This window comes from Dendropsophus ebraccatus, chromosome 5 (genome assembly GCF_027789765.1).
Source record: "Dendropsophus ebraccatus isolate aDenEbr1 chromosome 5, aDenEbr1.pat, whole genome shotgun sequence".
Taxonomy (NCBI): Eukaryota; Metazoa; Chordata; class Amphibia; order Anura; family Hylidae; genus Dendropsophus; species Dendropsophus ebraccatus.
This window is the reverse complement of record NC_091458.1, coordinates 27,515,235-27,531,025: the sequence shown is the minus strand read 5'-3', so window position 1 is coordinate 27,531,025 and position 15,791 is coordinate 27,515,235. Positions and strand designations below refer to the sequence as shown.

The window sequence follows — 15,791 nt, the reverse complement described above, 5'->3', positions numbered from 1 at the left end:
AACCCGAACCGAACTCGGTTCGGACCATCCCTAGTAGCATGCATGGTCTGTTTTAACTCTTGTTTAAACCTAAAGGCTTTTTTGTACAGGCAGATGGTCTCACGGGGGTCATTTGCTGAGCCTTCACAAGGCTTAATCAATGGTGCAGCCTGGATCGTTTGTGCAACTCCTGACTTCACCACATCTCCTATTAACACATTATTGTATGGCCGATAAGTAATAATAATAACAATTCTACTGGCCCCGCTAAAGATGCAATGAGCCTATTAACAAGCATCTTCTCATTTGGCGGCTAATTGCCGGCCAATCATTTGCCTGATAAATGTCCCATGTAAAGGGGCCTCAAGAACTGAATAGACCTGAACTAAAGATGAGCGCGACTCAACCATGCTTGCCCTAGGGAGTCCAAGAAAACATGGTTAGGCTATGTTCACACAACGTAAGTTCTGTGGTAATCACGTCCATTGTAACAACGGCCGTGATTTCTACGGTACTTGCGTTGTGCTGCAGTCTGAGGGAATCCCAGCACATGTTATACACTCCAGCCGGAATCCCTTGCGGCGCCGCGAGAAACTGACATGTCAGTTTTCTGCAGCCACTATTCAATGAATAGCGGACGCAGAAAAACCTGTCAGTGCACACTATGGAGTGTGCGGCTCCAGCCACACGCTCTATTGTGTTCAGTGGAGAGTTCTGATGCGGGCGCGCACTGATACACCCGCATCAGAACTTTGCGGCGCTAGAGCGGCTGGGATGATCTTTTCTGAGACTGGCCGGGTCACGGAACGGCCGGTCTCATACTATGTGTGACCATAGACTTATAGTGTATTGCCTATGGCTGTATCCATGTTTTTCCAGCCTCCCTAGGGCTGCATCGAACTTCATCAGCCACCGGTATTCAAATTTCGAAACGATCAGACTTCAGCCTGCTCAAGTCACACTCATCTCTAAACTCAACTATATTCACCCTCTTCAGGATCACAGTCTATGGGCCAGTGCGCACAGAGCAAAAGAGGCAAAAATTTTAAGTGGGCGAGGCTTGATTCAATGTCAATTCTTTGAGTGGAGAATGGAGGCACATGAGAAATCATGAATCAATGGGACAAGCAGAATTTCAAGCAACATCCACGGCGTGGGCGCCACTTGAAATTTCCGCTTCTTTTGCTCTTTGTGCACGGGCCCTAACAATTCTCTTTACCATTTCCTAAATAAAATTAAAAACTCCCTAGTAACCATAGTCTTAAAATAATTTTCTACAGTTTTTCCTATGGCAGGTGGTAGAAAAAACGTCCACTCTTCCAACCTAAAATCAATTCCACATAGTAACTAAAAATTGAATATGGCAAAAAAATGTAACGTAAATAACATTTCTTACAGGGTAATGTATTCCCGAAAATTTTTCTTCAGCCAACCTCCAACCCCTTCATCAAAGGAAGGAGCCCCCCTGCCTGCAAAACACGGTCAACCGCTCCCTCATATTTACAAGTATAATTACAATAAAAAATGTAAAAGCTGGTTCCTGGGCTCGGGGAACCTCAGGAGGGCTCGGTATAATTGCTAGACGTGCCTCCGGTATGCTCCCACTCGTCAGACCCCTTTCTCCACTAAATGTCACGCTGCCACTTAAGTGCCTAATGTACGGCAAGGTTCAAATAGTTACAGCAATTTAGAAGCTCGGAGAGAGATTCGAGGGAAATGCTTCCTTTCCAGCTACTTATCAAATTTAGGTGTATAATAACGCCATTACACTTAAAAGGTTTTTTAGAGAGTTTTTTTTCTTTTTGCGTGTGTGTGAAAATTAGGGGAGCAGTCATTTCCAAATCCTGGTTCCATACACATCTGTAATTTTATTCGACTTTCAATTCTAATAAACCTGGTTTGTTTGCTCTTATTTTTTTTTGCTCCCGCCGCACCCAACAATCTTCTTCACTCATATAATAATCTATACACGTTGGTGGCCATAGTGGTTGTCCCTCAGCTTCTTCAGAAACTGAAAAGATGTTTTTGACTCTCTCATTCTGTGTCTGTATTACAGGACTTGTATCTATAATATCGACATAAAAAATGTATACACTTGTGTGAAACTGGCCTAACTCTTATGGCCCTATTTCATGGGTCGTTTAAAGGAGCAAAAGAGCGCTCTCAGCGCTCGTTTGCTCCTCGTTCCCCACTCGCTGCCGCCACTATTCAACACGGCAGCAGCTAGCGTGTGAGTGCGGGAGGGGTGGCGGGGAGCTGCGAAGGGGGCTGCCCGGGTGATCGCTGATCGTCCGGGCAGCCCATAGGATACAGCAGCATCTGCTGCCGATGCTCCTATACAACGGAGCAATGGCAGCAGATCGTTGCTGTATCAGTCACTTGTTCTTCAACATGTTGAAAAACAAGCGACTGCAACGATCAGCCGACATGAACAATGTCGGCTGATCGTTGCACTCTATTCCACGGGACGATTATCGTCCGTAGCGGCTGATATCGGCCGAATACGGACGATAATCGTTCCGTGGAATAGGGCCTTTAGGGGGTATCCATGCGTTACGTGCACAGAATATGTGTTATAGACCGGAATCACAGGACTCTCGGCATCATGATTCATTACGATGGTGGGAGCTCCATATCAGTAGGACACAGCCTGAAATGACCGCCACAATATTAAATTTTTTTCCCTTATTCTTCCAAGAGTTTTGACTCTTTTATTTTTTCCATCTACAGGGCCATGTAAGGGCTTGTTTTTTTTTCCAGAAATAAGTATACTTTGTAATGGTTAAATTAATGATGAAGCCCCAAAAAATTATTGGGGGCTTGGGAAATTGGGAAAACTTGATATTGACTTGATATCTTTATTCTATAGGTCAGTCTGAATACAGTGATACCCATGTTTACATAGCTTTTCTAATGTTTTACAATTTATTTAATTTATTTTTTTACAGTAAAACTTTTTTTTTCTGCAAATGGCCCAATTGCAACTCTTAGGCTATGGTCACACTCTGTTTTTGAAAAGAAAAATTACGTCTGTCATTTTTAGTTTAAAATGACGTCCGTCGTTTCACGGTTTGGCTTGGGCTTCTGTATATACAATGAATGGAGCAGCCCATGCGCAGCTCATAGCTCTGTTTATGACAAAGAATCAAGAGATCACAGGGGTAAGATCTCTCTGTGATCCCATATCACCTATCCTGTGTCTGTGGAATAAGTAACCAACTTGGAATACCCCCTTAAGTAGATGTAAAAGGCAGGGACTTTTTGTATGTACTTAAAGGGGGTACATACCCCCATAAAATCCACTGGTTTTATAAACCTATACAGATTTTTAAATTACTTCTATTTGAAAAATCTGAAGTCTTCCAGTACTTATCAGCTGCTGTATGTCTTGCAGGAAGTGGTGTATTCTCTCCAGTCTGACACAGTGCTCCCTGCTGTCACCTCTGTCCATGTCAGGAACTGTCCAAAAGTTTTCTATGGGGATTTGCAACTGCTCTGGACAGTTCCTGACATGGACAGAGGTGGCAGCAAAGAGCACTGTGTCAAACTCAAAAGAATACACTACTTCCTGCAGGACATACAGCAGCTGATAAGTACTAGAAGACATTTTGAAATCACTGTGTGACACTAGTTGGTTTGAAAAAAATAAATAAATAAATGTACTCCTTTAATAATACAGAAGGACAAAATCCACATTCACCTCGAGACAGGAAATATATACCCTCATGGTTTCCTTTCATTACAGTAAAGAAATCAGTCAGTCACAGCTGTTAAAAAATATGAAATTAAGATCCTAAAATTTTCCAAAATGTCTGGCAATGTAACGTATTGTAAAAGTATATATATATATTTATGAATGCATTATTAATGGTCTGCCGCTATTAACTTCCCCGTGAGTTCATTATACAGAACGCGCTGATCTCATTCTCTCAATTTTCGCCTCTGATTAATGTCGCTCAGCTCAGATATGCAAAATCGGGAAATAAAAAAAAAAACCCGTCCCTTTACTGTATTACTCTGCTGGATACCTCCCGTGTTCCGCTCTCTTTAATCATCTCATCATTAAGAAATATGTCACAGTTTAACATGACTTTGAAGACGAGGAAAAATGATAGGGGGGAAAAAAACACCTTTATGGAACTCGGAGGAAGAAAAGAAGGTGGAAGATGGGAAGGGCTGACAGAAGTTGGCAATTATAGCATTTCTTTGTCATGAAATAGTGATGGGATTATACAACAGATTACACAACTCCCAGTTATGACATACGTTGTGGAACGTTCTTATAACTGGTCCCAATGGACTCCCAATAAAGTCTACTGCTACATGAGGCCCGACACACACTGTAACAGGATGGGCCTATACCGTCACTACAAATTAAGGAGCAATGACCCCGAAGGTTATACAGTAAATGTATTTAAAACATCTTGGATACAAATGTAAGAGCAAATGTTATATGGAAATTGCACTCACACCTGCATGGGAACTTTTAGCACCTATTTAAAGGGGTTATCCGGTCAGGTAAAACACAGGTTGAATAATCCCTCCCCGAAGACTAACAATTTCTTCCATACATTTTATTATCTTGTCTCCTTCCTCCAACTCTGAGCCTGATGCTTTCTGCTGAAGACACAGAAAACTGTGAGCTGTTTTGTAAATCTTCCCCTCCACCCCCCTCTGAGGCAGCTCATGTAAAAGTGTCCCTGGTTGGCTGGTTCTGCACTCTGTAATGCGAAAGGGTTAATCTGAGGTCGCTGAAGTTGCTGATGGCCTCACTGTGATTAACCCTCCTGGCATTACAGAGTGCAGAGTTAGCAGGCTGGGCTGGACACTTTTAAATGAGCAGTCTTAGAAGAGAGGGGGGAGAAGAGGGTTTAGAGAGTACCGCTTACACACAGTTTTCTGTGTCTTCAGCAGTAATCAGCAGCTCAGAACTGGGGGAAAGTAGACTGAACAGATAATTACAAGTATGGAATAAATTGTTAGTTTCTAGAAGGAGAAGGGATGGTTTAACGTGTATTTTACCTTACCACAATACCCCTTTAAACTTGACCATGTGACCACAAGGCCCCACTGCTTTGCCCCCCAAAAAAATATGACGTAATGTTAATTATGTAGTGTATGTAGTGTAGTGTAAAATCTCTGGATCATCATCCAATCAGCAGAAAGCAGAAATAAACGTCAGCGAATGAACCATCACAATGTCATGTGGCATAGAGGTCCATAGTCTCACTTCTCTAAAGACCTGTTCACACTGAGCAAATTTGGCAGAATTCCCACCAGCCTCGGTGTCAAACAGTGTCTCTATGGGAGGATTTGCGTGTCTCCGCTTCCTCCACTCTCTACTCAAAGAATTGACATGTTAATTCTTTGAGCGGAGAGCCGTGGAGAGTGGAGGTGTGCGAGCCCTCCCATAGAGACACTGTTTGACACCGAGTTTGCTCAGTGTGAACAGGCCCTTACAGTAAATAATACCCATTTTTCTATGGACATAGAGGATGCTCCTTTGACATGATCACAGGGCTGGGTGTGTAACAATTAGAGATGAGCGCAACTGGAGCATATTCAAGTCCGATCATTTGGTATTTGAATACTGGTGGCCGAAAAAGTTGGATGTAGCCCAAGGGAGTCATAGAAAACCTGGATACAACCTGTGCCCTTTGGCTGTATTCATGTTTTCCAGGACAGCCTAGAGCTCCATCCAACTTCTTCAGCCACCGGTATTCAAATGCCGAATGATGGAGCATGCTCTAGTCGGACTCATCTCCGAAATTTATGTATCCACCATCGGTAAATCCGGCCATATGCATAAGATAAATTTCCAGTGGTATTGACTAATGTGTATGGAGCCTCCCAATGGCAGATGTCCAGGGAAAGATGGATTAAGTATGTGGGATTTAACATGCCCAATCCCTCGTTTTCACGGGAGATAAATTGTTGCCTGAGGGTTCTGTGACTACTACGGTAGAATCTGGAGACATAGCTGCTGATCAAGCAAGTGTATGTCCACCTTAAGGAATGGGTGAATACTTACACTGTTTTTCAGCTGGTGAGAGGGTGTATGAATTGTTTGGGGTGCATGGTTGGGTGGGCCATAGGTGACACACATACTATGGGGCTGGTGTACTCTAACATGATTCATCTACTGATTTGCCTTTTAATAGGTCTGACCTGATCCCTCTACCCAGAATGCAGATTAATATTTCATAAATTTGTTCAGGATGAATGTAAGGTTTCTATTACACAGGATGATCATGCGGATGAGCAGGCCGATATCACCTGGTGCCATAGTCCCAGAGATGAACCAATGAGCTTGTTCATCGTATGACCTCATGTTTAAAGTGAATGTACAATCAGCTACATTCCCAGAGTCCTCTTTTTGAGATGCTGCCCGTTTTTGCGATTGGCGCTGTTCTCTTGCCACGCAAAGACTCTATGCACCGGGGCAGGCCAAAGGCCCCCAGTATGACAATATCCCCTCCCCCCCGTGACATGGCTCCATTGATTCTAATGGGGCCGTGCCATAGAGGGGAGGAAATATCATCATGCTGGGGACCAGGTCGGTGCCTCGCAAAAGAACGTCGCCAAGCTCGGGAACCGGGCAGAGTTAAAAAAAAAACAACCGCGCCACCAGGATCCCAGCGCCAGCGCTGATTGGCTCATGGGAAAAAATAAAAAAGCGACGTACATTCTGATGTACATTCGTTTAAAAAAAACTTCTTTGTCAGCTGTATGTCTCCCCATGAAACAATCCAGTGAGGGCCGGTGCAGCCCTGACTGCATGACAATATAATTGACAAGTGACAATATAATTGATCAGTGCTATAAATAGGTAATATTATGGCCATCTTATACAAATGTAACACACTAGGGCACCAGGCTGGCTGGGTGATAGACAACACAAAATATTGGAAATGGATTGGAAATGCTCTGAAAGCGTACATGTGGCAAAATTTTTGTTAATTCTATTATCAGCTCTGCAGTTTACCAGGAAACTGCAACAATTTAGTCAATATAATATCACTGTATCGTTTCAGAGGTTTGGTGCTGTGTGACAGGAGAGCTGACCATACAATGCAAGAACCCCCAGGATTCTATGCTACTGAATGTGGGCGCACAGCAGATGTACACATGCACAGTGAAGGGAGACACCTAGTGGCCATATGTATAATATTCATTTAAACATAGAAAACTAAAAAGTGAGTATATTGCAAAACTGCTTGCGATCACAACCCCTGTTGATTTCTTTAAAAAACATTTTTGGCAATAGTGCCTTTTTCTATCAAGGCCAAAGCACTACATTGTACATTTGACACTTCAAACAAGTATTTTCTTGGGGGAAAAGCCCTTAGGGTAGTCTGGTGATGCATTTTCCGATGTACCATGGCCCCCAAAGGCCCGTCTCTGTGTTTTTGTTCAAGGTTAACAAAATAATGACAGACGGACAATCAATACTCATTTAGAACTGTAGTCCGGGGCGGCCGGGTGGTTCTTCCAGTGTCCAGAACCTTTTTTTTTTTTTTTTGCCATCAGGCACAAGGGAAATCCTTTCAACTGAAATGTAGTGGTGGCTGCCTCTTTGTGTCTGCTGCTTAACAAAAATAAACCTTGGACTGTGGCTAACATTTATTTTAAATGCGAAGCCCATTACACTGTCAGAGAATTCTGTCCTAATCCCTATTATCTCCTGAAGGACGGTGAAATTATACACCATGGAAGCGGAAAAAACACAAACTGCTTCTATTATCAGAGCAATCTGAAAAAATAGGAGGTCAATTTAACCAAATAAGAAAATTTAGACCAAAAATACCTCGAGACATTTGTGGTAAACATATGGAGGTACTTAATTGGACAAAAAATTCCTGAAGAAGAAAAAAAAAAAAAGAAAAATCCAAGACTGATTGACTCCTGAGGTAAACAAAAAAAAAAAAAAAAAAGGGGGAAGGCTGAAATAAAGAATAATTATTAACAGAATTTATAGTAATACTAACTGCTTTATAAAACATTAAACATAAAAAGTAACAAAAAAAATGGTAAAAAGAAAAAAACAGGTATAAAAAAGTAAAAAAAAAGGCATAAAAATTAGATTAACTATTACATTACTTATTATTAAAGACATTTTCCTTTCAAAACTTACTTGTCCCCTATTGACAGGATAGGGGACAAGTAAGAGTAATAGATTGCAGGGGATCTGACTTCTGTACGCCCTTGCAATCTCCAGATCGGCCCCTGGCTTCTTTGTTTTGAATACAGGTGTGGGTCCACATGTGACCCGTGGCTCTATTTATTCTCTATAGAGCCGCCAGAGAGAGCCAGGTACAGCACTTGGCTCTTTCCAGGGAAAGTATACTCACCGGAGCGGTCTTCTTGCTGTTTTCATTATTGATCTCAGTTAATCAGCGGCTGAGGCAGGACTGCAGCCTCTGATTGGCTGAACAGACTCCACTCAGCCAATCAGTGGCTGCTGAGGTGTCCCGCCTCAGCTGCTAATTGGCTGAGCAGCAATAGTGAGGACAGATGGAAGATGGGAGCAGTAAATATAATTCCTCAGCTCCCCTCCCAACTAAGGACCCGTTCCCATTCCCATGTTCATTCTTCAGCGCGGACAGAGCAGGAGCGAGCGCCTCCCATAGACTCCCATTATGAGCGGGAGGCTAACGGCATTCCGCGGCGGACAATTCCGTCGCCGAATTCCGCTAGTTTTGCTCAGTGGGAACGGGGCCCAATAGAGCATAGTCTGGCCTCTTGGGGAGTTAACTTAAAGTGTCACTGTTGTTTAAATTTTTTTGCAGAAATCAATAGTACAGACTATTTTAAGAAACTTTGTAATTGGGTTTATTAGCTGAAAAAAGCATTTTTATCATGAAAAATGAAAAAGCAGTTTGAAGCTCTCCTCCCTGTCTTCATGGTTCTCTTAGGGAGGGGGGGGGGGTTAAGGAAGATGAGGCACCAAAACAGGACAACAAAGAGTTAATTTACAGCTAAATCACTGGGCTATATCCAACGAAGTCATCACTGACCCCTCTGACCTTTGAATACTGCTTTCACACAGGTCCCGCTGTGTAATCCTTTGTTCTCTGCTGGTGACTAATCTCCCTCCTCCCCCTCCCCTCTCCATAGGTTGCACAGGGCTCGACTGATGTAAGAGTCGAGATTTCCTGATAATGAGCAGTGAATGAGAGGGGGGGGGGGGGGGGACCTGGGGAAAGTGTTTTTGAATGCAGATAATGGCATATTTACCTAATAAACCCAATTACAAAGTTTCTTAAAATCGCCTGTACTATTGATTTTTACAAAAAAAAAAAAAAAAAAAAGTAATACGACAGTGACAGTTTAACCTCTTGGTGGTCAGACTGTCACAATCAGTTTAACAGGGACCCTCCGCTCTGCCGAGCCAGGGGCACCTGGTTAAATACTTGTCTCCTATTGATTTCAATTGGATCAAGCACTCCAGTGCTAAAAAATACTCGACTTGAGTAACAAGCACTTGAGTATTTTGGTGCTCACTAATCTCTACTACACCCCCCCCCCCCAAAAAAAAAAAAAAAAAAAAAAGCTTCTACACTAATTTACCGACTAAAATTACTGATGTAAATTAACAAGTAGATATTTTCAAGAACCTGGGATTAGGAAAAAAAAAATCTTTGGGGAATCTACAGTAAATCTCCAAACTCATTATTAATACAAGGTAAAAAAAAAAAAAAAAAAAGTTATCTGATTGGAATAGTAATTTAAAAAAACAAAAAAAACTTTTGAATAATAATAATGTATGCATCCTTATCCTTCGGAGAATTAACTCATTAGCAGAAGTGCTTCGCTGATGCGGTACGCGTGAAATTTCTCTCCCGACTTTCACACTCGGTGTAATAAATAATTATTCATAATGTCTCTTTACCAGTATTATGCTGCTTGTTATAAGGTCACGCGTAATAGACAGCAGGTTCATTACTTCTCATGCATTCAAATTCAACATTATCCCATTTGCTTGTGTTTTACTTGGATCTCATAAAAAAAGAAAAAGGAACGTTCCCTGACTATAAAATATTCAAACGAAAAATAATATTTACCCACCGTGTCACCGAGGCCTGGCATTAAGACGTCATTACATGACCGGCATGGTCAGCTCCGACAAAGGACCCCATTATGCCGATTTAATTAAACATGAAACCGATTTCCATTTTATATACTATATTATATAACATGTTATAGGCTAATTGAATTAGTTTTTTTGTTATATGTTTAATATTTTATGTTTTTACATATTCAATATTTTATATTTATTTGTTGTATTAATTCTTTAACATTTGAAACATTTAATAGTCTGATTTAATCAACATACAAATTTAAAGTGTTTTTTTTTAGTACATTTAGTACATTTAGTACAGAAAATGGAAAAAAAAGATTATATATATATATATATATATATATATATATATATATATATTTATATATTTATTTTTTTTACATTAAAGGGCAACTCCAGCAAAAAAAAATAAAAATCTTTCAAATCAACTGATGTCAGAAAGTGATTTGTGATTTACTTCTATTAAGAAATCTCAAGTCTTCCAGTACTTATCAGCTGCTGTATGTTATACATGTCTAGATCTATGACATACAGCAGCTGCTAGATGCTGGAAGACTGGAGATTTTTTCAATAGAATTAAATTACAAATCACTTTCTGACACCAGTTGATTTGAAAGAATTTTTTTGTTTGTTAGATTTGCCCTTTAAAACCTTGACTGGCAATAGTAAGGGGCAACACAGTCCCTCTGCTGCCACCAATGGCTGTGTTGGGGTACTGCAGGGTTGCACAAGCTCTGAACCCAGAACAGTTCCATAGCACTGACACTGCTGCATGCAGATAGTGAGCCTCCTCTGTTGTCTACTATAATACATGGTAGCATGAGAATAAACACTATCTTTAGGAAAGCTGTCTGTGTTACTAGTGCTGCAGTGTAGCGGGGATAACTGTCATTTTGGTGCATTTTCTATAAAACCGACTACCCCCACCCCCCAAAAAACTAAATAAAAAAAATAAAAAAATGTATATTTAGTTATCGACCACAATAAAAAAGATGTCACCTTTACGTTTTTTGGGGGTGGCCGTCATTTCATGGCAAATAATGGCCGATATTTCAAAAAAATTGGCCGTTATTTGTCGTTAAATGGGGGCCTTTCGGTAGAAAGAGCCGCCATTTTGATGGTGTGTGAACATAGCCTCAATCTGAACTAAACAGAACAAATCTTGCCCATGATCTACCAGCTACACCCCTAGACTATAGCCTTTAGGTTATATTCACACTGAGGAATGGACAAGGAACTTCAAGCGGAACCCACGCTCAATTTTTTGCTTACTCTGCTTGAAATTCCACTTGTAAAATATGTTTAGAGCAATGTCCCATTGTGTTCAATGGGATTTCCGCTGTATTGTTCACACGGCGGAATTTATGTGCAGAATGTTCCGCTGGGGATCCGCTTTCTGCGCAGAGAATTGACGTGTCAAACCTTTGGGTGGATTCCGATTCCGAAAGAGAAATCCTATAGAAGTCATTGGGGCTTTCAATTTCCGCTCACATTCCGCTTGAATTCTGCATCTATTCTGCCAAAGCTGAAGAAGAAAACTTTCCCTTTCAAGTCCTCGCCTATTCCTCAGTGTGAACATACCCTCAGGGTTTGTGGGGGTCACGCCCCCCCCTTAAAATTCCGCAAAAATTCCGTAGTGTGAACGGACCCTTAAGGAGAAAAGTAAGGACATCTAAAAATGACTATGGACTATGTTAGTATTAAAAAGAAGAAAAACAATGAAGTTTTCTACATACATCTTACCTGTAATAACTAGGAACAGAAGTTATGTAAAAATATTTATAGAAAGTTCACAATTAAAATCAGCAGCTGATACATAAAAAGGTGATAATAAAATATGCAAATATCACATTTATGGCAAGGGTGCAACGGAGGCATGTACCATGTGTTGGGATGTATCATGGAAGATGGATATAAGTCAATGGTATCTACGGGGTCCATTGTGGATGGTGGCATCATGTTCTTCATAGGCTATGTTTATTGTGCATAGCTTTTACTATAATGTGAGATGATGGGGGAGCTGGACTTATTATGACTCCAGTTGCCCATAAGTTACAATAGGTGACTTGACTTTTTTTTTATCACTCCTATTTTTGTGTATCCTATGGCACATGACTCCGTCTCGGCATTGCATTTATAATATTAGGAGAATGGGAGTTGATGTTCCCAATACCAGTCCACCTGGGTGCAGCAGATCTCTCTTTAGCACAGGTGGATCTGTCACAACAAGACCACGGTTGAATCTACCTGTGCTCCTGTGAGTATATCCTGAAAACTGGAACTGTTGACTGTCTCCGAGGACTGTGGTTGGGAAACACTGTTCTAGAGCGGGATTCATCAACTCCACATCTTGAAGGTCTGTAAGACAACAGGTTTAAAAAGTTGGGTATATAGAACTGGTTTCATGAAGACATTCACCACACTAAATACATAAGTCCACCCTGCACTGCTTGGTCCATCACGATATACTGAATCGTCCTGTTTTTTGGAAGGTAGACATTGTTTTTTAGGTTTGTAAAACCCCCTTTGATCTTAGATATCAGATGTTTGCTGGACCATGATTAGGTCAACAGCTATATTGGCTGAATAATAATAATAATAATAAAAAATTATTTGTATAGCGCCAACAGATTCCGCACCGCTTTTTTTCTATGCATACAGTACAGAGGTACATAATACACAGTTAAATTAGAATAAATAAAAACATTATAATAGATAAAAATTACATAACAATAAAATACAAAGTATAAACGAGACCTGCTCGTCGGAGCTTACAGACTATAATTTGGGTTGGCTCCAGGCATAAGTGCTTTATTTGTCCATGGTCCAGCCATTGTACATAGTTAGAAATACAGGATGAGCCAGTAACAACGCCAAAATCTGATTGCAAGTAAACATATAAAGTGCAGAAACCGTCAGATATAGAGCAAGGGAAACAACAGAAGGGGGAAACAAGTTTAGGGAACGTTATAGGCAAGCCTGAAGAGATGAGTCTTCAGGGCACGCTTGAAACTGTGGGTATTGGGTATGAGTCTGATGTGTTTGGGTAGGGCGTTCCAGAGAATTGGTGCAGCACGAGAGAAGTCTTGAAGGCAGGAATGAGATGTTCTGATAATGGAAGATGTTAAGGTTAGATCATTTGCAGAGCGCAGAGCACGGGAAGGATGATAGGTGGAGATGAGGGAGGAGATGTATGGAGGGGCAGAGTTGTGGAGAGCTTTATGGGTGAGGGTGAGGAGCTTGAAGTGGATTCTGGATTTAATGGGTAACCAGTACAGTGACTGGCACAGAGGGGGGACGTCGGTATAGCGGCTGTAGAGGAAGATGAGTCTGGCTGCTGCGTTCAGGATAGACTGGAGAGGGGAGAGCTTAGAGAAAGGAAGACCGATTAGAAGTGAGTTACAGTAGTCAAGACAGGAATGAATCAGGGCGACAGTCAGAGTCTGAGCAGTGTCAGTGGTGAGAAATGGGCGGATTCTGGAGATGTTTTTGATATGAAAATGACAGGAGCGTGTAAAAGCTTGGATATAGGGAGTGAAGGATAGGTCAGAGTCTAGCATGACCCCCAGACATCGAGCTTGATGCACAGGAGTTATGCTAGTACCACAGACAGAGAGAGATGTCGGGTTTAGGTTTGTTAGAGGGAGGAAATACCAGAAGTTCAGTTTTAGAGAGATTAAGTTTGAGAAACAGAGAGGTCATAGTGTTAGAGAGAGCGGATAGGCAGTCACTAGTATTTTGCAGGAAGGCAGGGGAGATGTCGCGGAAGGAGGTGTATAGCTGGGTGTCATCAGCATAGAGATGGTATTGGAAACCAAACCTGCTAATGGTCTGTCCGATGGGGGCTGTATAGAGGGAGAAGAGGAGGGGACCCAGGACTGACCCCTGGGGAACCCCAACAGAGAGAGGTAAGAGAGAAGAAGTAGAGCCAGAGAAGGATATGCTGAAGGAGCGGTCAGAGAGGTAGGAAGAGAACCAAGAGAGGACAGAGTCCTTGAGGCCAAGAGAGCTGAGCATGGAGAGGAGAAGCTGGTGGTCCACAGTGTCAAACGCTGCTAAGAGATCCAGGTGAATCAGCAAGGAGTAGTTTCCTTGTGCTTGGCCTTCAGGAGGTCGTTTGACACCTTGGTGAGAGCAGTTTCAGTGGAGTGAAGGGATCGGAAGCCGGACTGTAGAAGGTCAAGAAGAGAGTTATCAGAGAGATAGCGGGTTAGGCGGGAGTAAACAAGACTTTCCAGGAGCTTAGAGATGAAGGGGAGATTAGAAACAGGCCAATAGTTGGCTGCACAAGATGGGTCTAGAGAAGGTTTTTTCAGCAGTGGGGAGTCCCAAAACACCTGCTTAAAGTTCATCTGTAGACATGTAAGGTGCCACACCTTACTCACTTATCAGCTAATCTTTCAACATGTCAAAAATGGCGACTGCACATCTTTCCGTGTAATTGGAGATGCACGGCCGATGGCTGATGAATGCAAAGGGCTGCACGAATATCGGAGCCCTGGTCTCACAAATATCAAGTCTCTGTAGACGAGTGACGATCTAGCAGATCAGTGCTAACTTACCCTAATGGTTTGGCTATCTAATGCGGCCTATAATCCCAAACTACTCAATGGACCATGTGTTGCAAGACCCTGAAGACATTATACATTTGCCATCCGTCTTAAATTGTCCACATCTATCAAAGACATTCTAAGGGTACGTTCACATGCAACATATCTGCAGAAGATTTCATGCTGTAAAGTTTTGCAGTAAAATCTGCTGCGATACTCAGTACTGGTATGGCCTATAGTTCTGCATTCTTGCAACAAATTTTCATTCTGCTGAGAGAATGTAGCCACTGTCTATTTAAAGGGGTTGACCACTTTATAGTAAAATTGCTCAGTGTACAATATTAGTAACTGTACTCACTGTATACACTGACAGCAGCTCCCTGTGTACCTCATAGAGCTAAAATCAGATTCCACTCCCCCAGGCTGTGCTGTCCTGCTCTGTGGTGAGTCTTTCCATAATATGGCCGACAAAGAGGAGCATGTGACCATTCCCCGCCCCCCAGTGTCCACCACTGATGCCACTGGAGGACACCGGGGGAGGGGGGGGGGGGGACACACTCAGGCATGGTCACATACAAGTGACCACAACTGTGACCCAACATTCAAAAAAAATCTGACTTTTGGGCTGTAATTGTGGTCACTTTTGGGTCACAGTTTGACCCCCATTGGCTTTGCTTAGCCCCAATGCAGCACGACTTGGTTGCCTGACCCTAGTTGCAACCAAAACCTCCATGTTGCCCTAGCTTAATTTATGAATTGTGCCCCCAACTATATACTTAAAAAAAACACCCACTTAAGTTTCCTAACTAGGGATGTGCGAAACTCGAGACCATGTCCTAAGGCTTTAGCCACCCTCACATCTTTTCCATATATTATTTTAGAAAAAAAAAATGAACAAATGAATGAATAATAATTTTTCAATTTATTCTATTTATTTTCTCCATACAATGACAGGAAGTGAGCAATAATAATAATAATAAAAAAAAAAAGTCACCCTATAAAACAGCTTATTATTGATAACATTCCGCCATAAAACTGTAATTACACCTAATATCACAGAAGCAGAACATTCTAAATTATTTTTCCACCTGATGAATAAAGTGAAGAATAGCACCCAGAACACCCCAAATCTTCCATTATTTTGCACACAATAACGGATGAGACGCTTTTGTTAGTGATTC

The 15,791-nt window shown here is 41.7% G+C and overlaps 1 protein-coding gene across 9 annotated transcripts in view; it reads right to left on the bottom strand.

Annotated features, from left to right (window-relative positions):
* The window catches only part of TENM4 (teneurin transmembrane protein 4), an 890,102-nt gene that overhangs the window by 273,606 nt on the left and 600,705 nt on the right, over nt 1–15,791 (bottom strand). For all 9 annotated transcript variants that reach the window (XM_069969727.1, XM_069969733.1, XM_069969734.1 and 6 more), the window contains one exon: nt 12,308–12,418. In XM_069969727.1, the coding sequence (XP_069825828.1) occupies nt 12,308–12,418 (111 nt within the window). The remainder of the gene's footprint in view (nt 1–12,307; nt 12,419–15,791) is intronic.